The sequence below is a fragment of the Trichoderma virens genome (genome assembly GCF_000170995.1).
Source record: "Trichoderma virens Gv29-8 chromosome Unknown TRIVIscaffold_89, whole genome shotgun sequence".
NCBI lineage: Eukaryota > Fungi > Ascomycota > Sordariomycetes > Hypocreales > Hypocreaceae > Trichoderma > Trichoderma virens.
Genome location: NW_014013660.1, coordinates 729,308 through 755,854, shown reverse-complemented (window position 1 = coordinate 755,854; position 26,547 = coordinate 729,308). Strand labels below are relative to the sequence as shown.

The 26,547-nt window shown below is 47.9% G+C and overlaps 10 protein-coding genes across 10 annotated transcripts; 6 read left to right on the top strand and 4 right to left on the bottom strand.

The window, feature by feature from the left end:
- Positions 1 to 448: 448 nt before the first annotated feature.
- TRIVIDRAFT_42222 (uncharacterized protein) lies at positions 449 to 1,199 on the bottom strand (the record flags this gene model as incomplete). Its single annotated transcript, XM_014095857.1, has 3 exons — positions 449 to 601; positions 678 to 1,013; positions 1,098 to 1,199. 3 exons carry the CDS (start codon positions 1,197 to 1,199, stop codon positions 449 to 451), a joined length of 591 nt encoding a protein of 196 aa, XP_013951332.1.
- Positions 1,200 to 1,988: 789 nt separating this feature from the next.
- On the top strand, positions 1,989 to 3,593 carry TRIVIDRAFT_57150 (uncharacterized protein; the record flags this gene model as incomplete). Its single annotated transcript, XM_014095856.1, has 1 exon — positions 1,989 to 3,593. One exon carries the CDS (start codon positions 1,989 to 1,991, stop codon positions 3,591 to 3,593), a length of 1,605 nt encoding a protein of 534 aa, XP_013951331.1.
- A 1,584-nt stretch (positions 3,594 to 5,177) lies between these two features.
- Positions 5,178 to 7,339, top strand: TRIVIDRAFT_124432 (uncharacterized protein; the record flags this gene model as incomplete). The annotated part of the gene is made up of 4 exons (XM_014095855.1): positions 5,178 to 5,911; positions 5,962 to 6,384; positions 6,440 to 6,848; positions 6,902 to 7,339. Coding segments are annotated over 4 exons (2,004 nt in total), but the record flags the coding sequence as incomplete, so codon positions are not given.
- Positions 7,340 to 7,485: 146 nt separating this feature from the next.
- TRIVIDRAFT_41771 (uncharacterized protein) lies at positions 7,486 to 7,866 on the bottom strand (the record flags this gene model as incomplete). The annotated part of the gene is made up of 1 exon (XM_014095854.1): positions 7,486 to 7,866. The coding sequence occupies one exon, from the start codon at positions 7,864 to 7,866 to the stop codon at positions 7,486 to 7,488; it is 381 nt and encodes a 126-aa protein (XP_013951329.1).
- A 1,202-nt stretch (positions 7,867 to 9,068) lies between these two features.
- TRIVIDRAFT_195125 (uncharacterized protein) lies at positions 9,069 to 9,614 on the top strand (the record flags this gene model as incomplete). Its single annotated transcript, XM_014095853.1, has 2 exons — positions 9,069 to 9,277; positions 9,374 to 9,614. The coding sequence occupies 2 exons, from the start codon at positions 9,069 to 9,071 to the stop codon at positions 9,612 to 9,614; spliced, it is 450 nt and encodes a 149-aa protein (XP_013951328.1).
- A 1,601-nt stretch (positions 9,615 to 11,215) lies between these two features.
- On the bottom strand, positions 11,216 to 13,312 carry TRIVIDRAFT_205739 (uncharacterized protein; the record flags this gene model as incomplete). Its single annotated transcript, XM_014095852.1, has 5 exons — positions 11,216 to 11,407; positions 11,472 to 12,630; positions 12,698 to 12,805; positions 12,881 to 13,250; positions 13,309 to 13,312. The coding sequence occupies 5 exons, from the start codon at positions 13,310 to 13,312 to the stop codon at positions 11,216 to 11,218; spliced, it is 1,833 nt and encodes a 610-aa protein (XP_013951327.1).
- A 3,470-nt stretch (positions 13,313 to 16,782) lies between these two features.
- Positions 16,783 to 18,019, top strand: TRIVIDRAFT_205738 (uncharacterized protein; the record flags this gene model as incomplete). Its single annotated transcript, XM_014095851.1, has 3 exons — positions 16,783 to 16,792; positions 16,995 to 17,038; positions 17,129 to 18,019. The coding sequence occupies 3 exons, from the start codon at positions 16,783 to 16,785 to the stop codon at positions 18,017 to 18,019; spliced, it is 945 nt and encodes a 314-aa protein (XP_013951326.1).
- A 404-nt stretch (positions 18,020 to 18,423) lies between these two features.
- TRIVIDRAFT_66082 (uncharacterized protein) lies at positions 18,424 to 19,745 on the top strand (the record flags this gene model as incomplete). The annotated part of the gene is made up of 3 exons (XM_014095850.1): positions 18,424 to 19,212; positions 19,410 to 19,500; positions 19,642 to 19,745. 3 exons carry the CDS (start codon positions 18,424 to 18,426, stop codon positions 19,743 to 19,745), a joined length of 984 nt encoding a protein of 327 aa, XP_013951325.1.
- Positions 19,746 to 19,935: 190 nt separating this feature from the next.
- Positions 19,936 to 21,336, bottom strand: TRIVIDRAFT_161046 (uncharacterized protein; the record flags this gene model as incomplete). The annotated part of the gene is made up of 5 exons (XM_014095849.1): positions 19,936 to 19,993; positions 20,072 to 20,189; positions 20,260 to 20,382; positions 20,458 to 20,946; positions 21,045 to 21,336. The coding sequence occupies 5 exons, from the start codon at positions 21,334 to 21,336 to the stop codon at positions 19,936 to 19,938; spliced, it is 1,080 nt and encodes a 359-aa protein (XP_013951324.1).
- Positions 21,337 to 23,431: 2,095 nt separating this feature from the next.
- On the top strand, positions 23,432 to 26,004 carry TRIVIDRAFT_226964 (uncharacterized protein; the record flags this gene model as incomplete). Its single annotated transcript, XM_014095848.1, has 4 exons — positions 23,432 to 23,834; positions 23,880 to 24,831; positions 24,893 to 25,878; positions 25,934 to 26,004. The coding sequence occupies 4 exons, from the start codon at positions 23,432 to 23,434 to the stop codon at positions 26,002 to 26,004; spliced, it is 2,412 nt and encodes an 803-aa protein (XP_013951323.1).
- Between the last annotated feature and the right edge of the window lie 543 nt (positions 26,005 to 26,547).

Genomic DNA, 26,547 nt, shown 5'->3' with positions numbered 1-26,547 from the left:
GGGGATGCAACACTGATTCCACGAAGATCCCAAGTACCTGGATTCTAGTGCTTTATGGGAATAGATAGTATCTGTTCCTGAGTATACTACATGTGTTCGTATTCATCTGTTGCACAGTGGTGTTAGTTAAAGCCGTTTAGTGTTTAGTATATGCTCCGGGGTAGGTGGATCCAGGATATTCTCGTGATGGCCTGGGGATGTGCTAGCGGACATGCATCGGACTTGTTTTCCCTAAACGATCGACTACTCTTATTCCAGTATCATGCACTGTGATAGACAATATGGGTGTATGTTATGACCTCATTCATCCAAGGTGCCATGTGCCGGTACAAGCCAAGACAAATTAACGCTCAAATGCCGTGTTAATGGTGAATTTCTCTGGTATTATCAGCATAATGTATACTCTATACGCCCGAATTGGTACTGAATCTATATCCTCTTCATCTCTCTATGTCATTTTATTAAGACTCAAGAAAATGCCCCAAAACAGGCCCGCTGTGCTGCCAACCAGTTGTCGGTAGTCGAAAGGCACGACACTCAAGTTCAGCAGCCCAACGAGGGGCCACACGCGATATCCCGCAATTAGCATGGGCCAGAAGTCCTGTATGCTGGTCGTTAGCTTCGTTCCTTTCCGTCCTACATTTGAACCAGTTCGTCCATGAACTGTGGAGACTCACATGCTGGATGTTGCTCCAAATCTGAGCATTACTTTGGAATGTCATACCACCCATGAGATATAGAAAGGCCACCGTATTAATTGGTGCGCTAATCGACTGGTCTAATATGAACTTGATTGCCGTATTAGTTATATTGAGACGGTCTTTGACTACAGTCTGGCTGAGCTTTTCCGACGATTTTGAATCCGATTTTGAGTCCGGAGAAGGTTCATCGATAGGTGTTCTGGACGGCCATTTGCGTTCCAGGAATTCTTGCCACTTGTAATTGGGGGGTGTAACAAGAGCCGAGTACACAACAAACCGCAGAATGGATTCTAGCTCGACTTCATCGAACGACTTTGTGCCCCGCGGAAAAACAAGCAATCAGTCAAATAGCCCAGGAAAAGGATCATTATCCAAATGGGGAAATCTTCAGCTAACCTTGTTCCTATAGGCGGTGATGCCCTGAGCGCATACTCCAGACAATCCATTGAGCAGCGTGGCCTGGATCGTGGCCTCCGTAACTTTGGCGTCCAATATCATAGTTGACGGCCCCTGGCAGTATCGAGCAATAACAATAGTCCGCTACGGAATACTCATGGTGAACTTCTAACGGTAAACTGGAGATCCAATGAGGCTATTTGAACGCCGCCACTCGGATATGTGAAGTGTTGCCGGCACAATATATCCGTCAGGCCATGAACCGCTGCCACGGGTCGGAGATGCCCTCTCCTGCCAAATCCAACGAGCAACAGCCAGTGACCAGCGTTCGGCGCCAGTGAAGCGGCGCTCCATAGTCGAGTCTTTAGCGGCAAAGCTGAAGCCACAAGCTCCAGCCCTCATGGCTCCCCCCCCCCTGTCGCCATTCCAGCATTCAGGTTGGCCGAAAGCCGGCGTTACCCCGCGCCACAGGCAGGAGAAATGTTCGGGGGTTGGCAGCCAACTTTGTTGAAGAGCCTTTGGGACGGATCAGCGATCCGTCAACAGTTGCTTCTTGTGGGGGTTAGCCGATTGTGGGGTATGGGGAGTCTAGATCTCACCATGCCGTCTTTTTGGTGAGCAAGGGGTCAAAGCAGGGTCAAACCCTTGGAGAAGAAAACTTGAAAGGTCGTTGATGGTGGTTGGCATGCAGGTGAGACAATCTATAAAGACCACCGACCTGGACATCCCCAAAGCCGGTGTGAGTCGATCATCAAGAGGTGAGGTGAGCGAGCCAAAAACACCACAAGACAACCCATCTTGGCGCTTCTCACAATTGTCAATTCGTCTCCTCTGGTGCTTTCTTAACTGCATTGCATTTTCACAATTCCACTGCGCCTGTCGATCGTCAACATGGAAAAGGGTGCCGTGTCCACTCTCCACGAGGAGAGCCTCCCAATTGAGGCGGGGGAGAAGGCTGGAATCAACGAGATCGCGGATAACGCGAAGCACGCCGCCGAGCATGAACATGAGCTGACGCCGATGCAAGCTGTTCGAAAGTACCCCAAGGCTATCGCCTGGTGTCTTCTTATCTCGGCCTGTGTCATCATGGAGGGTTACGACACAAGCTTGCTAGGCAATTTCTACGCCTATCCTGAGTTTGCGAAGCGATATGGAAAATTCAATGAGATCTCTGGCAACTACCAGCTGACGGCGCCATGGCAAGCCGGCCTGAGCAACGCCTCCGGTGTTGGATCCTTCTTCGGAACCCTGCTCAACGGTTACCTCGTCCACAAGTTTGGCCACCTGCGTGTTATCTCAGGTTCCCTCTTCTTCCTCAGCTGCTTCGTCTTCATCGTCTTCTTCGCCCCCAACACTACCGTGCTCCTGGTGGGCGAGCTGCTCTGCGGTTTCCCCTGGGGAATCTTCGCTACGACTGCCCCTGCCTACGCCTCTGAGGTTTTGCCAATGGCGCTGCGAACTTACCTTACCAGCTGGACGAACATGTGTTTCATCATTGGACAGCTGATTGCTTCTGGAGTTTTGGCTGGATTGGTCAACAACCAGACCCAGTGGGCGTACAGAATCCCCTTTGCCCTCCAGTGGTTCTGGCCTGTTGTGTTGGGTCCTATCCTCTTCTTCGCCCCTGAGACCCCGTGGCACCTTGTCCGAGTTGGAAAGATTGAGGAAGCCAAGAAATCGCTCCGAGCCCTGCGTTCTAACCCCACCGAGGAGGAAATTCAGGAATCTCTCAACCTCATCATTTACACCAACAACCTCGAGGAGCAGCTCGAGGTCGGAACCTCATACTGGGACTGCTTCAAGGGCTTCGAGCTGCGTCGAACTGAAATTTCGTGCATGTGCATGGTTGGCCAGGTTCTTTGCGGTATTTCCTTTGCTTACAACTCTACCTATTTCTTCCAGCAAATCGGCTTGACCCCTACGCAAACCTACCACCTTAACGTTGGCGGTACTGGAATGGCCCTTTTCGGCACACTTGTCTGCTGGTTCTTCATCATGCCCAACTTCGGCTACCGAACCATCTACTGGGTTGGAATGGGAGGCATGTGCGCTGTTCTTATCCTCATCGGCGGCTTGAACGCCCGCACCAGCGAGCACTCTTTCGCCATGGCTCAGGCTGTTCTCACCCTTGTATGGACTCTCATCTTCCAGCTCTCTGTTGGCCAACTCGGATGGGCTCTCCCAGCTGAACTCGGATCAACTCGTCTGCGCCAGAAGACTATCTGCCTTGCCCGAAACTCATATGCCATCACTGGTGTCATTTCTGGTGTTCTCCAGCCTTACTTCATGAACCCCTCCGAATGGAACCTTAAGGGCTACACCGGCTTTGTTTGGGGTGGCACTTGCTTCTTGATGACTGTCTGGGCCTACTTCCGTCTTCCTGAATCCAAGGGCCGCACTTATGAGGAGCTGGATGTCCTCTTCGCTAGAAGGGTTCCCGCTCGCAAGTTTGCCAACTACAAGATTGACGCCTTCAATGACGACAACTTGGCATAAACGTCTCATTTTGTTCAGGGGGCAGGGTTTTGGGTAGCGCGCTGTCGGCCATGTAAGGCGAGATGCGCCTCAGAGCGGAGAAGAGATCATGATAACATGGATGCTGATTATGTCGAATGCACGACGAGTCATTCGACTATCCCTTGCTAGAGAGAGCATATGAATTTAGTGTTTGGGGTTGTTTCAGTGTGATTTTCACCGCTTGTGATGCCGCTTCTTGTCAGAATGGCGATGGAGTGTGGGGTTTCTCAGTTACAGCAACTTATTTACTCTAGTTGTTCGGATTTAATCAAAAATGTTATGATGCAAACTTTCATGGTTTCAATTGAGTTGTGAAGTACTTTAGTGTAATATTACATACAAAAAAGCATTTCGCTGGGAGGTAGTTAGACGTAATGCTATGTGTGAGGTGTATGTATGCGTAAACCAACATCTAACCCAGGAAGCGCAGGAAACATGAAGCATGAAGATGTAATTAAATGTTCAATTTGAAGGATAGTAGGGACAAAATTTTGTCTTTAGTTCTTACCTGTAGCGGGAGGATGACTACTTCGTACTGGGCCATGAGCCGTCTTGGAACCCATGCTCCGTAAGCGGACATCTTGATATCACCCCAGTCTCACAAACCCTGCATTATTCACCGCAGAATGCCAGTGCCATTCATACTCGTACATGGATCACTCGCAAGATAGGCGTTCTCTATTAATTCTCATTTACCGGTGTTGGGGTTTTCGTCTTTGTGTGCATTTAGAAACAACGCCTCTTATCCACCTTTAATATCCGGCGACGCGGAGAACAGCCCTACTCGTATTGAGCCGTCAAGAACCACGGTTCCACCCGATTCCATCTCCTTAGGGGCCAAGTCTGGAGTACCTTGTCCAAGCGCGGGGAACTTTTGCCGCCGGCATACTCGTACGGTATGCAAGGTTTACATAATGGTCTCTCGCAATCTAAGAGGTGAAGAAAAGCAGTCTTGCCCACCTCTTGTTTGGTTGGCGCGAAGTGGCCAGGAACAGCTACAAGTTTATGTACATGGTGGAATGATGAAGACAGCTAGCAGCACGCTAGCCGGACAGACCCAATCGGCCGCGGCGTTTGTCCTTGTTCCCTCGTGTGTTCCTGTGGCTAAATACGGAGTACGTGGTACTATGCCAATAGGCAAATGCTGGAACCGCCCACATTACATGAGATTTCGCGAATTGATTACATGTAGGCACTGAAACAGCTCTTTCAAACCACTGCCGGCCCGTCAGATTTCCCGGCAGCATTGCCCAATGCATAGCCGTCCTTCTCCGTCCGTGTCCCGGAAGTCAGTCCTGTTCGGATATCAACGCTCAACATGGACGGGTACATGATATCCGTGGCCGATCACGACGGCGCACACCCGTCGACGCCTCCGCGCCAGGCGGGTAGAGACCACAGAGATTCGAAGCGGATGCGGGTGACGCGTGCCTGCGATAGGTGCAAGAAGTGAGACGCCATCCCGAAAGCCCCCTTGACGTGTCTCAGCTCGAGAGCATCCCCCACTGACATTGCCATAGGAGAAAGATTCGCTGTACGGGATTGCAGCCGTGTCGGCTATGCATAGAGGCCAATGCAAGCTGTACATACGATGCCGCCTACACTCGCGGCAGACACGCCGCAATGGCTTCTCGACGGAGCAATCGCGCCTCTCCGCCGCCACAGCCGCAGACCGAGCAGCAGCAACACCATGAGCGCCAGCAGTCCGAGTCATCGCGATGGCATGCCGCAAACCGCCAGAGCCCCGGAGTGAACCGGCAGCAGCAGCAGCAATCCAACGGCGAGCCTCCGGACTCTTACTCTGCTCTCGGTGACCCCACACAACCCGGCACAGAGCCGTTATCACGGGCCTCTCCGGAACCTGTGCAGACCGACCTCGAGGGCCACTACGTCGGGCCATCCTCCGGAGTTTCCTTCCTGCTTAGGATTCAAAAGAGGCTAGACCAGTTTGTGTCGTTTCCGCAAGGGTCCTCCATCTTCACCTTTGGCGATGCTCCCTTGCCCTATCTTGACTCTTTGCAGACCGAGGCGCCGTACTTTGACCCGACGCTGTATATGATGTTGTCTAGAAGTGACACCACGCGTCTCGTCCAGAGGTACTTTGACTTTGCTGTTCCCGTGGACAGGTTCCTGCACCAGCAGACCATAGAGACATGGCTGGACGAGCTGTATGAGACTAAGGGGAAGATGCACAGCAGTGAGGATGCATCGACCCGGACTGCAGTATTGTTTATGGTGTTTGCTTTGGCCCAAGCGCATATGAGCCCGAGGCCAACGTCTGATGATGCCGACGTGAGGTATGTTCTCTACGAGCCCTACCTCGGATCAAATGCTAACTGGCCTCCAGTGTCCGGTATTTCCTTGCCGCACATCAACTCTTGTCAAGAGAACAGGGAGCTATCCGCCTAGCGAGTATCCAAGCTCGACTGCTGCAGTGTCTTTGGCTCCTATCCGAGTCACGCATCAATCATTGCTGGAACCTCTTCGGAACCGCCGCACGCCTTGCCTATGCCATAGGCTTACATCGAAAGCGCCATGCTGATCGCATCGATCGCATTGAGGTAGAATGTCGGCGGAGGACGTTCTGGAGCGCATATGCCTTGGATAACTACCTTAGCATGGCGCTTGGGAGGCCGCGTACTTTTCATGACGACGATATCGATCAAGAGCTACCAACCTGTGTAGACGACCATCAGATTTATGCTGATCATATCAGCCAGGGTAGTACACATGGACAGTCAGTAATGCTGGGGCCAGTTGCATATGCCAAGTACGAAACTCTCACCTTTTCTATTTGCTCTTATGAAAGCTAATCAGTATGTCAGGATGTCTCGGATACTGAGCATGATTCTCCGCAACGTCTACTCCATACACACAACCTCGCGAAATGACAAACACGCTTTTGCAACCATCCACACGAAGGAACTCGTCGAGTGGCGAGCAGATGTCGCTCATTTTCTCGATCCGGTGACAAATATGCCGCTTATACCCATCTTCCAGCGCCAAAAAAACGTCCTGAACCTGGCCTATTGGCACACTATGATTCTCACTCACCGGCCGTTTCTGCTTCGCAACTTTGCGCAGTTGCAGAATGGCAGCAGACCTCGACGAGACGATCATGAATTCGAAGCACGTATAGAGCAAAGCATTCATGAATGTTTGCAGGCAGCTACAAACATTACTAAAACAGTTAATGACATGTATCAAGGAGGACAACTCTTCCGAGCATATTGGGTAACTCACGCGATTTCACTTTGTAATTGGGCACTTTTAACTGACTTTCATAGTTCACGTCATATTTCGCCTTCTCCGCTGCAGTTATCCTCTACGTTTACACTATCCAGAAGAGTAACGAGCCTGAAGAATCATATTCTGGTTACCTCGCTGCCGCGACCCGTTGTCAGGATCAGCTCTCTAATCTAGCAGAAGACGGGTCTTTGGTCGCACGATACTGCCTCGTCCTAGAAGAGCTACGCCTTGAAGCGCTGAGACAGACGAAGCAGGGCCAGATGAATAGTGCACGATCACCAACCCAAAGACAGGCTGCTGTAATGGCAAACGCCGGAAATGGAACTGACGCATTTGGAACTACTGATGATGGAACAATGGTTACCGAGTTGGGGGCGAATATGACGGATATGGGCGGCATTGGCGATATCTACGTGACTCCTACCGACTCTCTTGCCGAGATGACGGGCTGGGCCCAGTTTGATGCAATGGTTAGCGTTTCTATGGACGGATTTCAGCTGAATATCTAATGTGGGCCATCACTGCTGTGGTCCGACTTAATTCTTTCATGTACTTATGAGCTATGCGTACGAAATAATATATCCACACTCTGTATTAAGCAACTCTCTACATCGACGCGGACCTACGCCCTTGACTGAACAGCTTCAATAATCCAACTGATCCTCCCATCCTCTGCAATCTCTGCAAACATGAATGTCTCAGCTGATAGCTCCTTGCCATCCTGCAGCGTTGTTACCGACGTATGGCGCTCCGCCAGCTGATTCCCATCACGCAAGAACTGCACCGTCGTGAGATCGACATCTAGCTTCATTTCGCGCAAGCGACGCATGTGCGCTACGAAGCCGGCGAAGTCATATTTCTCAGGACCGGCCTCGAATTTGAATGAAGGAGTAAAGATTTTCGAGAGATCTGCCTCGGTGTCCTCAGGATTGCCGTGGAAAAGGCTTTTGAGTGTGGCTTGGTATGTTTCTGGTTTGTCGGCGAATGTGGCTGGTGGATGCATTATGGGTAGATTGCAAACCAATGAATACGCTCTCTTTCGACTTGTGATTTCTTTTTTACTGGAAAATGTTTGAATATTGATGACTTTGGTGGGAAGCTCAATGCTATTTTATGGTTGGAGCAAATATCGCTGCCTGATCACTAGTTTCAACATCAAGGGAGCCTTTGCGAATATTGAGAATTCCGAGAGAGAGAGGTTGCGCCATTTTAGAATGCTACTGCCTAGATATCAATGACGAAATTTTTAGACTAAGAGTGATATATCGGAGAGGAGTATCTTTGACTTGTGTAATTAAGCATCGGTATGCGTCCGAATTTAGATGTATCGTGACTTGACGAAGTACGACCCCAAGGAAGAATAATGCAAAAAGATGACAAGTTTGTGTATCTCTATATAAGAGAAAGAATATACCATAATTAGAATATTCTCTATTGACCCACTATATAAATAGGATAACATTTGGCTCGCTGAAACAGTCATCCCATTCTGTTTTCCCAGACGCCCAAGCTCTCCTTAATATCACCAAAGCCTTTGCTGACCCCGAGCATGAATACGGATTATTTATTCCCATTTCAGTAGCTCTCGTACAAATACTCACTCTTCAAAATTTCCACTCGATGCAACTACGCCTACTACGACAACTAGCAAACAAGTGGGGTGCAGTTGGATAGGTGACCCGATTGCCGTTATCAATATACTGAACTGTTGAAATTATTGTGTATAGGGTGTTGCAATACGGACGACATGTGAGACAACTGCGGATGTACCATGGGCTGGTTGGCACAACCAGTGTGATTTGGAGAGAAGAAAGACTTTGGGTCCGATTGTTATGGGATACTTGCCCACCTGGGCAGTTTTGTTTACCGTCCATAAAAAGAGCAAGGTCTGGATGGCCCAATATTACGGTACGTTCTCGTCCGCAGTTGAATAGCCGGATTCTATAGCTATTCGTATATGGCGTTTATACTGGCATTATCGCAGATAACACGCATCTAATCAATTTTTGGTGTTCCATCTTTGCTGGTGCCAGTATTGCTACGAATCTGATCTGGGTTATCAAGACCCGGCTCATGTCACAGAGATATTCTCCCGCCAGAGATCATGCACATTACATGCATCCGAAGCCTGGAAACACTTTGACTGCCAGACCGACGCTGAACCATCCCTGGCACTACCGATCTACTCTTGATGCTACCAAAAAGATGTACACGTCTGAAGGATTAGTATCGTTCTACTCCGGTCTCACGCCTGTACTCCTCGGATTGACGCACGTAGCTGTGGAATTGCCTACTTACGAATATCTCAAAACTAGATTCACTGGACATGGAATGGGTGAGGGTTCAGGAGAAGCACACTGGTTCGGCATTCTTTCAGCCTCGATGTTGTCCAGGATTTTGGCCAGCAGCGCTACGTACCCCCATGAAGTTATCTGAACACGCCCGCAGACTCAACGGCGGCCGGCTGCTTGTGAACAATTTCTACAAGACCTGGGTATCGCTGTGCTAAGGCTAGGCAAAGGCGGAATAGTCGACAACCGCAAGTATCGGGGCAGCGTGATGACTTTCAGAACTATCCTTCAAGAGGAAGGATGGAGGCCTTTGTACGCCGGACTGGGAAGCAACATGATGCGAGCTGTGCCCGCCGCCACTGTCACGATGCTGGCATACGAATACATCATGCGATTCCTGTACTGTGCAAAGCAAGAAGGCCAGCCAAAATCCACGGACACGAAAGTCAATCATGAGTAGGCACCTAGGAGGAATTGAACACCGCAAATCACAGGGAGCCTTCCCTGCAAGCTTCGGAAACAAAACTCATCTTTCCTGAACACATACATACTATGTATACAGATTTATCGGAGGACGCGGCTGCTCGAAACGAGAAAAGCCCGAGATACCCCCACATGGAAATGGTTGTAGGTATAGACGAATCTGGTTCACGGAATGGAACTTTTCTTTTGTCAGAATACGCCTTCCTCCAGACCATTTTCTCTTTGTTCCAGACATCTTACCAAGATAGCGATGAAAAGTATCGAAATACAGAGGAACATTCAGATGTAGGAGGAAACCCAGAAAGGAGGAAGGCACAATGTGTAGAGCATACATGTAGTGTAGCATTACCTGTACGCACACAGCCTTGGAGTTTCGTTATTAAATAAAGCCATTACTTCGATTATGTGTGCATTTAATGTCTACATGCTGTTAGATATTGTGTGTGCTATCCCCGACCTGATTCTCTTCTGGCTGCCCTTATGGACGATCTCGTATAACTATGCCGGTTAGTCTCACTAAAAGTTTTTCGAACGGCTTAAGGCTGGTTGGGCGTACACAAATAATATGCTTGCCATGGTGAATGCTGCGATTGGCGCCATGAATTTCTGTAGACTGTAAGAACATGCGCATGTTTGTTGTTTGGAGTTTTAGATTGTAACTATTTTGACTTACTCGAGGGCCCATGCCTTGGATTTGAGTATATGAGTGTTTTTTGGGTGACGATGGAAAATGATCCTGGGCCGTTTTCGCTGGTTTAAATTGATTAATTGAGTGTACGTATGTCTGCGCCTGTGGACACTTTAACAAGGTCCGTGCACCGGGTATTTAATATACTTGTGTTTGTGAATGAGGAAGCCGAATTCGCATGTAGTTGTAAGATTGGTTTGTGCATGTGTTTTGTTCAAGTCGAGGAGCTATGACTTCAAAGGGTTGGTGGGTGGAAAAGCTAGGATAGGACAGTACTCGTATGTTTGCTGCTTTAAGCACAAGTTTATTATTAGGTCAGCCCAATTCTGGCTGTTATGGAAGAGACTTTCCAATCACAAAGGCGCACTGTGCTCCATACTTATCTGCCTAATTGGATAAATCTCTATGTTAACAATGCGGACGCTGAACCTGGACTTGACTGTATATTAACCAGCCACTCAGCCCTTAAATCCTAGTCTATATAGCTTAAGCTTCAATTCCTACAGGATTGATGAGCCTCATTGTACGTAAATGATCCCTGGCGATGCTTTTCGAGCTATTCCACTCTAGACGACCCGAGGCCGAACCCGATGCCGAGTCGGCTTCGGAGTCATTCTACTTATACAGAACGAGACCATCGCTCCGTGGTCGGCTCGACTAAATTCTTGAAAAGAATGGGTATCATATATTTCTTATTACTCTTACGGCTGCCACCAGCACCTTGAGTTCTTTCACCCAGCCACTCACACCTTTCCCCATCCTCTCGACTAATACGCGTGTTAAGCACCGATAAGACAAGAGTGTCGCCACATTCAAAACATGGCAACAGGATTGATGTGACGTGGACACCCAACTCCTACAAAACCTTTATCTCCTGTAAGTTCAGCTGATTATGCCTTCTCTACATCCCTAATCACCGTTTCCTGCTCCGTCTCCAACTCTCCGGCTTGTGTTAGCTGAGCCTGAGACTGGGTAGGTGTCTCTTGTTCCAACATGTATATATCATCATCAAGCTTATGGTGCCTAAGCCAGAAGACAATCGTCTGGACGAAGAGTGCAATTGCTGGACCAGCCCATACCCACTATATTAACAAGGACAGTTAGCAACCTGTTTCACCTTATTTTGGTATAATTCGATCAACTTACAATCAAATGCGGATCGACGATGGCTGGGATTAGGATCTCGCCAAGGGCACTCGATAAAGCGGTAGTGAACAAGAAGAGGGACATGACGACGGACTTGAGATGAGGTGGAGAGCGCGCATATGCCATCTCATACGCAGTCACGTTGCAAAAGAGCTCGGAAATGGCACCAAGGGCGACGTTGGGAATCTGCCACCAGATGTTGATGGGTGACACGTCGTCACAAGTGCTGGCCTGGTAGCCGCAAGGGCTTGTCTCATACACTCTCCATTGCACAATGGCACCGATAGCACCGGAAATTGCTGCAAGCATGAATCCGAACGTCATACGGCGGATAGGACCGAACTTGATGCCATATCTAGCCAGCAGCGGATACAGGCCATACGAAAGGACTGGCGCAACGGCGATGATAACGAGAGGGTTGAAGTTTCCGAGCAGATCAGTCGGTGCTCCATTGTTCGTCATGGACGCACCTTGGTTCGATTGCACAGCGCCCACACCTCCATCATTGATGTTGTAGACGGGGAAGTACAGGAAGACGACACAGGCTTCAAAAGTACGCTGCACGTCCAGGACAGCTCGATCAGTCCATGCCACCTGGATGCCACGCTCTGCCAGCTTGGACGGCGAAGCAACTGTCCAAAAGTCCTTCTTCCAAACCTGGAACTTGTTATACTTGAGACCAGTCCAAACGATTTTGAAGAAGTTGGTCAGCTCAGATCCGTTTGGCTTTTTGATGACGAGTCTCTTGTACACGGCCAACAGAAGGAAGGGGAGCAAGAAGTATACAATGCCTGGCAAAAGGAAGGACAGCCAGAAGCCGACGTATTTCTCAGTGTACGTGGTTGCAATGGCAAAGAAGGCGCCGACATTGATCATGGCATAGAAGATGAGCATCACCCGCTGAATCGTGCGCTCGGGATCGACGATGACCTTCTCGCCTGACTCGAGTACCTTGATTACTTGTCGCTGATTCGTGTACTGGTCGATGACAGTTGGTGCCACATTGGGCTTGAAGATGCCTGCACCGATGGCCAGAGTGAAGAACGAGACAATAAATGGTGCGAGGCCTTTGCCAGCCTTGAGAAGGGATGGAGCAGCGCCACCAATCATGATAACGTGGGCAACAGCGCCAATGGTGACACCAAGGAGGATCGTCTTGCTAATAGAGAGAGCCTTGTCAGCACTTTTGCGCCTACTATTACTCTTTCCGCATCGATGACACTTACAATCTTCCGAGACGCGTGTCTGCGATGTAGGCACCAAGGATTGGAAAGACATAGGCCAAGAACGTGAACAAAGTGCTGAATGCAGAGGCAAATTGAAGGCCCTCGTTCCTAAGACAGAGACGAAATCGGTTACTCTAGGAATTTTCCTTGGTGACTATCGTGGGGATGGCGTCTGTCACTTACAGTGCACCAGCATGGCCGTTAGGATTGCTCTTTGGAACAGCTCCGCTGCCATTGCCGCCCTCAGGAAGAGGGAACTGCATAAAATCATTGAAAACCTGGGTGGCGCCATAGTAACTCGCACGTTCGGCGAGCTCGGCTACACAAAGTACCCAAGAAATGGTTGGAATAGAACCGGCGACCTTGCGGAGAGTAATCTTCTCCTCCTCCGTTGGTTCTCTGCCATCGGGTGATTCTAGGGAGACCTTTTCGATATCGTCATGGAGTCTATCGATAGTGATGCCGAGCTCCTCGCTCTCGATCGGTGCTGCGCCGGAGAGGATCTCTGCGGTGCCACGCTCATGCGTGGGACCATCAGCAACGTGGTTTGCGTCTGTGTTGTCTGGTGAGCGATCCCGATATGCTAACTCATGCCTCAGGGCAGCACATACTCATCGAGGAGGGATTATCCAAACAATGCTTTGGATAGCAAGCTGGTTTTCAGCTGAAGCAGGCTATGTCGAAAGCGTTTCTACTCTTACCTCGATACGACCTGAGAGTAACACTCGTGGCAGTCCTCCCATACTTATTTATCACGGAGCGGATGAACTTGCTATACAACCACCACTACACACGAAAACGTGCAATCTGTACACCCCAGTCCCGCCCACAATTAAACCGCAAACTCGCAGGGTGGAACACGACATGCAGCCCAGGGAGCTATTCCCTATCACGTCTTTCCTTGTGGAAAATTGAGTCGACCAGATCATTTGGCTTGCGAGTCAGATCGGCACAAACACCGAGGCTAGGCTTTACTTGAGACAAAAGTTCCCAAATATTAGTATATTGCTGCGATTTCTCTTTCGATATGATGGGGTGAGTCCGGCCGATTGCGTGCGTCGGCAAGCAGGTGGCCGTTCTATGGACCATTTCATTTCCTTGCTTGGGCATGGGAAATGGTATCATCCCTTCCCTCTCGCTCTCTGCAGGTTGGATCTTCCTGACCATGCGTCGCCGTTTTTACAACTCTAAAATAAACATATGCAATACCCCGAAAGCGCCAACTCGACTGCTACGCCGCATCTAAAATAGAGGTCAAACCAGAGTCATTGACGACGGATATTGGGAGGGGGCGAAAGAGAAGAATGAGGGCTACTGTAGACCCAACCATCACCATCTCTTTCTCTCTTATCACCCACCGGCTCGACTATCTCGTTTGCCCATGGACTTTGAATATCCCTTAGGGAAGACCAGCCAATAATACGCTGGCGATTCCAGGCTTGATCATCCTTGGGCTATATCGTTACGGACATAATCCCCAACTGAGGTCCATCAGATGCCACGCGATCAGGACCTCCGACACAACAATCCGGCAATTCGGCACCGTACCAGCATTTGGCGCAATGGAGAAGCATGGTTGCGACAGGCGCTGATTTGTCGGCATTGACGCATCCAGCGGCACCCCAGCTTTTGCCCTTGTTCGTTTTATCCTCTTGGCATCTTGAAAAAGGCCCCTGGAATGGAGGGGAGGCAGGTGGTGCGGTTGCGTGATAGCATCGTTGCGTTAGGTGCGAGGCCCTTCTATAGTCTCAGATTCCTGATAACGAGTGCGTCGGCGCCGGAAAGACTACCCCTATGTGGACACAAGTGCCGTTCTTATCTCCTCTTATTCCTGAAAATGGCGATTTCGTTCTCTCGTCTTGCCTTTTTGCCGTCCTCTTCTAGAGTCTGCCTCCAACTTGCTTCATCATTTGCGTACAAATCACCACCTCGAAGCGTTTGTAAATTGGAAATTCACCGCTTGAACAACGATCAGACATTAGCTTGTAGAGGCTAATTGAACACGATCTCACTGAACTTCATCATACACAATCATGAGCTAGACCCCGCAAAGTCTCGCCCAACTGTCACTCTACCTGCATTTGCCGATAGCAGTAATCTTGCATGTTCTCATTCTGCTCCATATTATCCGAGCGATGCCTCATTGGGTGCCACGCTTTCTAGAAGAAATTGGTATGGTTCCGACGATCATCCAAGCAAAGCAACGTGAGTGTGGGGGTTTTTCTAAGCGACGGCGGATATACTAGACCCATGGCTCAATAATAGCGCAGATGAGATAACGACGAATGCCCGATATGTCTGCGCTATTGATCAGGTACTCGTAAGTGTGGCCGCTTCAATGATTAGAAAGAAAAAGCCGTTGGACTTCCTTGTACCATAAACAGACCCCACCCTGAGATACGGGTATGAGATGGATATAAAACAGTCGCGATTCCTTACTCCCGATACTAGTACTCGTACAGCTTACTTCATTGGGACTATTGGAATCGGGACATGATGTCCGGGTAAAAGTAGGGGTTTACTCCGTATAAGGTGCAAATTCGATGGACTTAACGAAAATGAAAGTATTCATCAAGCCTGCTTCCTGTCGCTAAATACTAGATATAAGAAGAAAACATGCCACAGAAGCAACTGCCTCTCTATGTAGGCGTGGATTCGCCCACAGGCATAGATTCGGGCAACGAATATCCCTCCATCTTCGCAATTTTGTTCTACGCCGGGTACCAGGTGGCTAGATCTGAGTGAGTACGAGTGAGCTTTATATGCCTTGTTTGTTTCTCTACAAAAAATGTTCAATCACAAGCGAACTTTCGCGTAGTCACTGCGAATACTTCGGAGGCTTCTTTGCTAGAGCCTACATGCCTAAGACACTGGCTTGGCAGGCGACCGCCCTGTGGCAACGAATTATCGCAGTGTTTTCCTTCTCAGGGAATAAGTTCTTCTATAGTGCTATTTCAGATACATCAACCATCACTACTGCGTCATATTTCCTTTACCGCACCTATGAATCTTGCGCGACTCAGCAAAGTCTTCTTGGACATATTCTAAGCGCCAGGATCCCCTCCCAAGATGTGATTACTATACCTACCTCGTTCAGGGTATTCCTATCGCTTCACCATAGTATTTGAAGACTGTATCTATTCTTGCATCACCTATACATCTTTGCTCATGATACAGAGCATTACCTAGCTATGTGTCAGCTGCAAAACACATGGTATGCTGTCTGATATGGGACGGCAGAAGGTAAAATAGTGACCAGACAGAGGAGGTGTTGAGGGCTCTTCATGGAAAATCGCCTCGGATAAGGAGGAATTGGGTCACACTCTCGGAAATTTTATGCTACAAAAAAATGAAGGATATTATAGAGGCAAGGTATCGAAAATTTCGAAAAGATTTTTTCTATTAGGCAGCAAAAAAAAAAAAAAAAAGAAAGAAAGAAAGAAAGAAAGAAAGAAAAAAACCATATATCAATATTCTACACCAACCACCAGTTAAGCTCGAGAGCATCATCGACACCACTCTGTACTCCATGTCCTTGCATCCATAACTCCAGTCCTCACAGAAATCTGTCTAAAGTGCTACGCCTACAGGACAGGGGAAGCGCCACCAAATCAAGAGCAGCTTCCGTGCCTCCCAACAGCATTACTGTGGCAAAACGCTTGGACTCTACTCATTCGGCCAAAGTAGACACGTGTTGCCGCTGCCTGTTGCCTAAACAACTTCATCATGCACAGAGCGCTCAGTGCCCAGCTTCATGCACAGAGCGCTCAGTGCCCAGCTTCAGGCGGCTAGCAGCAGGGCTGGATAGCACATTCCCTGCTTTTGTGTTTGTTCAATTGCAGCCAGAATACGTTGCTACCCGCTAGTGCTTGGTGGCAACATTCACGCACTGGCAGTATGTGTCATCTGTGAAACCGCCCAAAATTCTAGCTCGTCTCCTGTGTCTTTGTAAAGCTTAAAGCCTCACTGTGCTGTTGGTTTGTGCAACTTTGGCTGCTCACGCAAAGGATCTGCCCGCAGAACTGCCTATGGTGGAAAGTAATGGAAGCTATATGAGAGTACATATTCATGTATTGACCACATACATGGAGGGAGGTAAGCAGGTAGTTAAACCTACTAAGCACGTTAGTTACTACATACCTACTTAGATAACAAGATCTGGCATTCAATGATGGCGATGAGTACAGTGATGTAATGTCACCTCGTACAAATACGGCTCAGGCTGTGATGTAGTAGGAATAGACTCTGGGGCAAACGGATCTGCAAATCCATAATTCCGCCTAGGGTGGGGCTGCAGGTCAAAGGCCAAGGGCCAAGCAATTGAACATTGGTACGGAAGATGTAAGTGTGACTTGGAGAAGCGTCAGACCTTTCGCCTCACAACAACTGTGCAATTTAATCATTCTCGCTCTTTCAATTTCATTCTATTAGGAAATCAGCTCTCTCTACACAATGCCGCCCAAGAAAGTAACCCCGATGAAGACGGATGGGACGCGAGAATTTGCCACCAGCATCGTGCGTTTCTCTGTGCAGCACGCTCATCGCGATAAAATCGGCGCCTCTAAAGAATGGTTCGCAGTTATGGATAACATCAAGCGACAGCCTGATTTCGGCTATGTATGCAAGGGAGAGCTAATTGATGACGAACTTGATATCGTCTTGTTCATCGCCTGGGAGCATGCTGCAAAGCCACCAGCTACCTTCTCGGAGAATCTCGATTCTATATTTTCCCCCCTACACAATTTCTTAGCGAAGCGACCGCAGATTACGGACACTGTCTATCGTGTCATGAAAATGGACAGACAATCTACTGGAACATTCGACACAACGGGAAGCGGCTGCCACAGCCGCTTTATCAATGAGTTCATGACAGTACGAGGACCAGCACAAGCGATTGAGCCAGAACTTGAGGCTATCCAAGAGATAGCCAACAGCTATATGAGGCAGAGAGAAGTCGCAGAAGTTCTCCATGGCCTGCTGTATGACACGTTTTCTGGATTAAAATATTTCCGCCTCGATGACAACGATAGCCCCGAAGCGAATGAAGACCCTCTAAGCCACGCTCCATGTGCTTTTGCTCTGGTTATACGATGGAGTGACGAACAAGGCCGGGCTGAATTCCAGGATCCCAATATCCCTGACAGCTCTCAACTTCCGGGATTTCCTAGCAACTTCTGGCAAGAAGTTGTGATACAGAGACTAGAGAAGCAGGGTGCCTCCATTTCATCCTGGTTGTATCAAAACGCAGATATTGCTCGAGATGAAAAAAATAAGCTGCTAATCGCAGAGGAGTTTGAAAATTTATGGCCTTATAGTTACTAGAGCACTCACTTACGACTGATTGACCATTGCGGGGATAGCCAACATTATGCCGCGGGGGGGGGAGGGGTGCAGCATCAGGAGAGGAGCTACATAGCTAGGAGTGAATACATTGTAATACTCGGATTTATTGAAGCTAAGAATATGAATCAGAATCTGGATTTACTGTTGGGCCTGTAGGATTCATGATTTAGCCAAGAGCAGGGCTAGCACTGTCGCATACATGGCCTGTGCTACCGTGAATCTTAGTATGTGGTTAGCAAAGAGAATTGACATCCATTAATCGGGGCGAAGGTAACTGCTTGTGCTTGTCACACCCCGCAATAGTTTGTCTTCTTCCACTTCGTTTCATTAGCAACTCAAAACTCTTTCGATTACTGTCCACAACAACGACAAAAGAGCTCACCATGGATCAAAGCGAGGAGCGACCGTATGCGCTTAGCGTCGTGCGTCTTTCCTTCCATCCCGACCATCGCGATAAAATAGACACCTCTGAACAATGGTACAAAGTTATGGACACGATCAAACACCAGCTCAATTTTGGCTATGTTTGTAAAGGAGAATCGATTGATGATGAACTTGATGTCGTTCTGATTATTGCCTGGGAAAATGGCGCTAGACCACCAGCCGCTTTCCTCTCAGGAAATCTCGATTGTATTTTCGAGCCCCTCAGCCGTTTTGTCGCCAAGAAGCCTCAAATTATGGTTACCCTCTATCGTAGGATGCGGGGACATAATATTAGAGAATTCACCACTCGCGGAGCCGGTATGCAGTTCATGGCGGAAATCATGACAATTCGAGGACCAGTCCATGTAATCGAGCCCGCCTTGAGGGAAATCGAGAGCGATATCCGAAGTTACTTAGACACGCAAATGATTGCATTTGATTTCTACGATATTACGGATTCCTCTTTGATGCATGGGTCTCTTTTCCATGTGGGTGATGATTGTAAGGAACACTCTGGTGAAGATGAAGTCAGCTTCGTTTTCCATTTAGAGTGGCGGGGCCAAGAACAGCGCAAGGAATTCCACGATGCTGATATCCCCGATCGCGCTCTACCCCCCCACTTACAAGAGCACTTTCCAAGCAATTTCTGGCAAGAAACTGTTGTCGAACGACTGGAGAAAGTGGGCGCTACCGCTTCGTCATGGACTTATCACAAGGGAGAGATTGCCCGTGACGAGAAGGATAAAGAGGTAATTGCAAGTGAATTTGCTCACTGGTACCACTATGGACACTGGTATTAATATGGGCAAGCAAAGCTATTGCGCTGAATCATCGAGGTCAGCTAGATGGATTAGGATTACAGCCTACCTTCATGTATTTTGATCGCGGAGGCCTTGGTAGATCGATGCCACAGCCCTAGATAAATTGACTATTACTACCTCCCTAGGTAAAGTCAGCTAGTTTCATAAGGCCGCTTAGGCCCCCGTCATACGCACTCGAGTTAACCTATGTCTACATGTACCTACCTGCCTCTAGTAGTAGGTACCCAGTAGTGTCTGCTGGCTATCCTCTCTTGCTTCTCTAAAGGCGTTCTGCAACCCACCTTTTCCATACCTCTTTCGGCATGATTTTTTTTAACGTTAGACAACAATTAGGAAATGCCCTTCAACATTGTACAGTCCATCCATGGACGACAGTAGTGGCGAGCTGTAACGTATATGCCATCAGCAAACTGAAATCCCATCTCCAAATTCTTGCTTGGTGCTACCTACTAAATATCTAATTACCTACCTGCCTGTGCAGCGAAAACCCTCCATGATAAACGACCAGGCTTATTCTTCCCTCTAGAGCATGCCCCATTTTTCGGGAAACTCCTCCGTACATAGGTACCTACTAGGTAGATACCTATTGGGGCCACTACATGAACCTACACGATGTATTCCTTCCTCCTAGCCTTTCCATCAGAAGATCAATCATAGTTCCATGTGTTTTGCCAACCCATCTACAGCCCAGTCGAAATTATCCAAGTATCTAGAAGAATGTTTTGTCAGCACTCGCTACCTTTGACGGCCCGTAACCCAAGGGGCCGAGGAGGAGTCGGGGACGTACGCCATCATGGCAAAGTAAGCATACGCTTCTGCTGTCTCAGTGGCCTTGCCCGGTCCTGAATTCTGGGCAACCGCGCCATCATATCTACGTGCTAGCATTTCGACCCAACCGAAATAATCTATTTTGGCAAATCGAATTAGCTTCTTGAGTACAACAAAACAGAAACAACGAACAGGGGGCAGAGTTACAAGTATTAAGAGCATTCCATGATTTATCAGGTCGTTCAGGAGCAGCCTCTTTCTCGAACCTCTCTCCATTCTTTCGAAACCACATAAGTTGACCGGTTTTTGAAACCGCCTGTTGATCAATAACTAGACAGGATAATGAAGTCAGTTGACAGCACACACCAAATAGAGTTAATATGCAAAATTTCGCAAGTCACTTACGTCGTTTTTGCCTTTCCACGCCTTTGGATCCATACCAATGTACGAGCTCATGAAACATTATGCGCGAAAGACTATATCGCCCGAATTCATCAAGGTTTTTCCCCACCACCACTCCATTCTTCCCGTCGACTGGCGATTCTGCCTTGGCAACTTTACCAGTGAACGAAGTCGGACAAAATGTTATCATGTCGTATTTGACATGCGTTTTGGCATGGGAGTCGGGGCCGCAGATACCAGGGCTGCGGGAATCATCATTGGTGATATATCTGTCCCGATAGATCCAAACTCCTTTCTTACCTTTCATTATGTCCTCCCTGGATTGGAACAATGGGAGAAGCGATGGATTATTGGGGTCGGACATTCCACTATGATGCCATTTCCATAGCTTATCGTCACACAACCACAAAGCCTTGTTGTGACGTTTGGTGAATCCGTCCTTTGGAAGGTTGTGATCGCCTCGGAGAGCTTCGTTCATCGTCTGGTAAACATCTGATACAAACTCAAGTAAGAAACTTTTTCCAGGAGAGCCAATCCATGCAAAAAAAAAAAAAGGGGGGGGGGGGATGAAAGGGTTGGTTGATCCTTACAGAGAACTCTTGCCATATATTTGTCGGTCCCCTGCTCACCTGGCATAAATCCAAACATGCATTTCATAGCCCTTGCAATGCGATCCCATTGCATTCTCTTATTCGATCGGGTATTGTACTGAGGTCGGGGTTGCTGCACAAACTGGATGTCTTCCAGAGCTTTGGCTGCCATAACGGCGACATCATTGTAAGCTTTTTGCAGGACTGGTAGATGGGGTTTGCACGTCTCATCTATGTCCCAGATGTCAATATTTGGCGGTTTCTCTAACCCAGAGACACAATGGATGCCCATCAGAAGCCCGAAAAGGAAAGATATGAGCATCGCGAGAACGGAAGAATGGGAATGGTAAACGTAAAGGATAGACGATTATTGCAGAAGTGTATGAATTGGTCAATGTAAAGTGCGCAACGTTTGTGAATAACTCTTGAGCAGTAATCTATCCACTATATATACTTGGGAACTCTCTAAAAGATGGCCCTTTTGTGTAGAAACAACTTCATGGCGATGAGCTATCCTCATGCTGCTGCCTCAACGCTCTGACATCTCATGAAACGTGAAATCTGTTGGCGGGTAGGTTGTTTGCTTGACAGTAGTGGCAATGTTGATCCTTGTGGCTGATTTACCCACACATGGGAAGGGTACATACATGGCTGCTTTAGTATGCAATGGCCTTTTTTAATTCGTTCATGTGTATCTACTCCATCTATCTCTGTCCCCTTTTATCTATATATGTTGACTTTCTTTAAATGTGTCTAATTTGTCTGCTTGCGTATATTTCCTCCAGTATCATTTACTTTCCCTAAATACAACACTTCATCCCCTTGAATCTACTCCATCTAGCTTTGTAGACGTTGTATCTCATATAACACTATTATTTCATCAAGATCACAGTCCGACATTTCGATTTGTTTTGAGTAATAGTCGTGAGTGATAGTAAGCGCGGCGAGCTACCGACTCAAAAATGCGCCCCCTGTATTCCTTCCCGTTCTTGGATTGTGATGTGAGGTCGGTAAGGGCGCTTGCAGACGTGGCGGCTCACAAACACCGTTGATTGTTTCGAAGTTACAGAAATATTTTACACAGATTTTCCCACCAGGGTCCTAATATGAAGTCGGTGAGGGCACTTGCAGATTTGGCGGCTCGGGGACGCCGGCAAATATCGCCAATTTATAGTCATAGCGTTCGGCAACAGTTTCGACAACAAACACCATGAAACTTGCTATAAAATAGCAAACAACATGGGGCAGCCTCATTCAATCAAATCTGACTTAGCTTTGCTTATCGCGATCGAAATCTGAAGTATGTGAGAAAGCTTGCAGTTTTAGCAGCCCGGAGACGCCGGCAAATGTCTAGAGGATAACGGATTTGGACATGGCCTTCGGCAACAATTTGGAAAACAAATATCATGAAACGCATGATCAAACAACAAACAAGTAACAGGCAGCAGCCTCAATTGTTGGTAATGAGAAGAAGCGCCTAAATGATCCAGCACAGTTCTCCTGAATGATAAGGATGGCATTAATGACTACAGGTGGACGTCTGTTGAAATTCCGAGAATATATGAACTCATCACGTCGCAGTGTTCTTCTACATATCACGACCACTGCTCTTGATTATTGCTTCTCGATTCTAAACCCACTTTTTATTATTGTGTTTCTTGCTCTGCTGAGACATACTTCCCCCATTCTTCTTTGTCTTCATGTATGCTAAAGCGCATACAATTTGGAAACTATGTTTCCTTATTGTTCCTTGCTTAGCATTCCCATCTATACATCTCAAAGATGGCAAGCCAACTACTTCTTCCCCTTATGGTCGCCTGCCTACTCCGTTAGCCTACACGAGCTCAATTAGCAAATCTGTCTTGCCGTCTTCCTCCGTCGCAAGGCTACCCTCTCTACATACGAGTGACGTTCCAATCAATCATCACAGCCCTATGCACAATTCAGCGGCCTACCAAGGACCGGTTTTGACTATGTCTAGCAGCCCGAAAAGTATCTTCATCGCGACACATACTTCAAACGCGGTCATCGTTTCTCTTCCCGTTTCCCAACAGTATCCAGCTCCCCAGTCTCACACTGTTTCCCAGCATCAAACTGTTTCTGAGAAGTATCCCGTTTCTCAGCATCATGCCTCTTCCCATTCTCCCACCGTTTCCCAGCATCATATCGTTCATCAGGACTATACAGTTCCCCAGCACTACACCAGCGCTGAGTCTCATTTTTCTACTCCCGAACACGTCAGTACAACCATCTTCACGAAAGACACCCGAAATCTCAGTAAGAGTCAGTCCCATTCTGGGATTTCCTCCCATCAAAAAGTTACAAAGACACTGGTTTCGTCGGTCAATCAGCCAAAATCTTCAGCAGCCCAAACGCACACGCCCACAATGGCTTCTAGCCAGACCAAGGCGACTAGCGGCAAAAGTCGAATCAATTCTGCGAAACCTACACCAAAGACTTCAGCAGCTACCCATTCAACGACGTACGCCAAGACTACCACCACACCCATGAGGAGCATAGCTACAAGGACTACCCGACCCTCTAATGATGAAACTTCTCGACAATCTCGCCAATCCAAGTCCACAAAGGGCTCAGAGAAATTTTCAACAAGTCTTTCGTCTCACCCACTCGACAAAGGCAGCTCTACCACGCAGAAAAATTCGGTAAATACCACGACCCCAGCTTCCACCCGATCTAGACACACGTTAGAGACTGATATGCCTCATTACGACCAGCAATCAAAGACAATGACCGACAGAGAACATGACACTACTGCTTTTCCTTCGAAGAGTATAGAGGTTTCTACTGGAAGATAGATAACTAAGAAGACTACAGCTTTTACCACAGCAGCTTCTTCCCAGAAGACTACGGGTTCCGACTCTACCCAGAAAGCCAACCACTCAAATTCTAGCAGAAGCCATACGATTTCTACCAAGAAGGCCTCTGGCTCAAATTTCAGCAGCACCCATACCACTAGCAGGACTACCGGGTCTGATTCTAGAAGAAGCCGTACCACTGCAGTTTCTACCATGGACTCTACCAGTCTAGATTCCAACAAAACCCGTACTAGTACAACTTCTACTAGGAAGACTACCAGCTCAGGTCCTAACAAAAGCCATACCACCCCAAATTCTATTGGGAAAACCACCATTGCGCATTCCAGCAAACGCCATACCTCTATAGCTTCTGCGAGGAAAGCTACTGGTGCACATTCTAGCGGAAGCAATATTTCTGGTATTTCCGCTGAGAAGAGTACTATTTCCGTCTCTACGATGCAAAAGGCCAGCTCACTTACCTCTCAACACAAAGCCATCACAGCCACTGAGGGTCCATCGGCTAGCCTCCCCCACCCTACAAAAGCGACAAAGACTACGAGAACCAGCGGCATAATTGAGACGATAATCACAGGTTCCAAGGGGGTTGTAGCAACTTACATAGCCACTCGGGATCCCAAGTACACCACCAACACGAGAACAACCACTGCAACTGACGGTCACGAAGATGATGTTATCATATATCCCGGAGGTTGGCGATGGATTCTACTTGGACTACCACCATTGAAATTTCCACCATTCAAGCTTCCCTCGCCTCCAGCATTTAATCCAGATCCCAAATCAGGACATCCAGGAGATGACCATGTCCACGATGACGATCCTCAGGGCCACGATGATCACGGTGACAATAAAAAGAGCAAATCCACCACCAAGACTGCAGAATGTACCACAACGAAGCCACCCATGTGTACCAAGACTGTGTCATATATTTCTAGCGGGACAGGATTCACAAGGTAAGCATTGTTTCACCCTTCGAAGGGGCAGGGGCCAAAGAAACATAGCTAATAGCAACAGCACCATTCTCGGAATATGCTCCTCTGTCAGTGGCTGTGTGTCAGGGAAGCAAAGCACCATTACGACAACCATCACAACCTCGGTACCCATCATTTGGAGCGATGAGCCATTTCAGCCTGATGTAGATGTGATTCTAGAAATTACCGGCAACGATACAATTCAATACTTCGACGACTTTTTCAAGAAACAAGGCATCTCACTTGAAGATGATGAGAATCTTGTAGCTTCTTGTGGCGGTAATACACCAGGGATCCCCGTCTTCTGCTTGAATTCTTTTAGTACCGATTTCTGTCAAGAAGTACAGGCGGACCTAGGTAAAAGTTTTACCAAGACTTTCGCGGGCCTTGATGGTACATTTGGACCGATTGGACCCATAGATCTGGGGGGAGGTCTCACCGGCATACACCCAAGGAGATTCCTGACCAAGAGAAACCTCTGCAGCGATTGGAGCTTCGAATTCCGTTGGAGTGGAGCTCTTTTTGAGTGCCGCAAGTCATGTCTCGACTACTTGGACATTATCAGAAATGAGTGCTTTCAATTCAAGAGCAACGATGAGGGTTTCCTTGATGCTGGATGTGGTACATACAATCTTGTAATCAAACCCATTCTCTCCACCTCCACCTCCACCTCCACCACAGAATCACCTCCTGAGCCCACTGAGATGCCGAAAACTCCCCTGGAGGTAAAGCCCGTCGTGTGTGAAGATGAGGCCAATTTTCCAGGACATGGCGACGTCCATAAAGGAGACCAGAAGAGACAGGCCGAATCATTTTGTGAGACATATTTTTTGGAGGGCCAACACGACCTTTATATGGGCCCTCAAAATACGACCGTCTGGGCCACCACAGGTTTCATCGAGACAAACCTATACTTTTCCGTTTCCTGGATTGATGGTTGCGAGACAACAGTGGACAGTCAGAACGCCATGCTTCCTCTAGGAAATGACATGGCCTGTTCGGATATCTTAGTCAAGACATACAGGGATTGTAAGTTTGTATCATCCTCTATGAAACGATCACAGCTAACTTGTGTTGTTAACAGGCATCAACGGCGGTGTGGGCGGATACATTGATGCTGGCTGCCTTCGATACCAATTCAATCCAGCAAAGTAACCAAATCCTCTCGGCACAAACACTTAAAGTAGTGCCCAAACAACTCCTTATATTTTCTTGAGCAGAGCTGGCTCGAATGGGAAGTGGTACATCGGCGGTCGTATGTGTTTTTTCTCTCTCTTTCCTATGTCTCGAATATTCATTGTTCAACAAATGAAATGTCCAAATGAATCCATGGCTTGGACTCTAATAGCTGCTTCAACAGCACTTCCAGATTGATAGATAGATAGATTGGCAATATATTTCTTTACTGATGACAATTTTCCCCCATCACACCACGTCGTCAAGAGTCTCATCTTTATTTTCTCCATAAATGGGTTAGAGTCACAAAATCGTTTACATTTTATGCAGTGAACTACTGTGATCTTCTGTACCTACATGGCCTTATCCTCGAGATAGCCGGCTTATCTAGATGGAGTAGATATAGCTAGATAGCGTCGGTTGAGGGACAGAGTAAATATAGCTACAGAAAATAGTCTCAGAAAGATGACTCAGATGCACTTATACGCTGCATGCCGCATATATGTCCTCCATATATGGAAA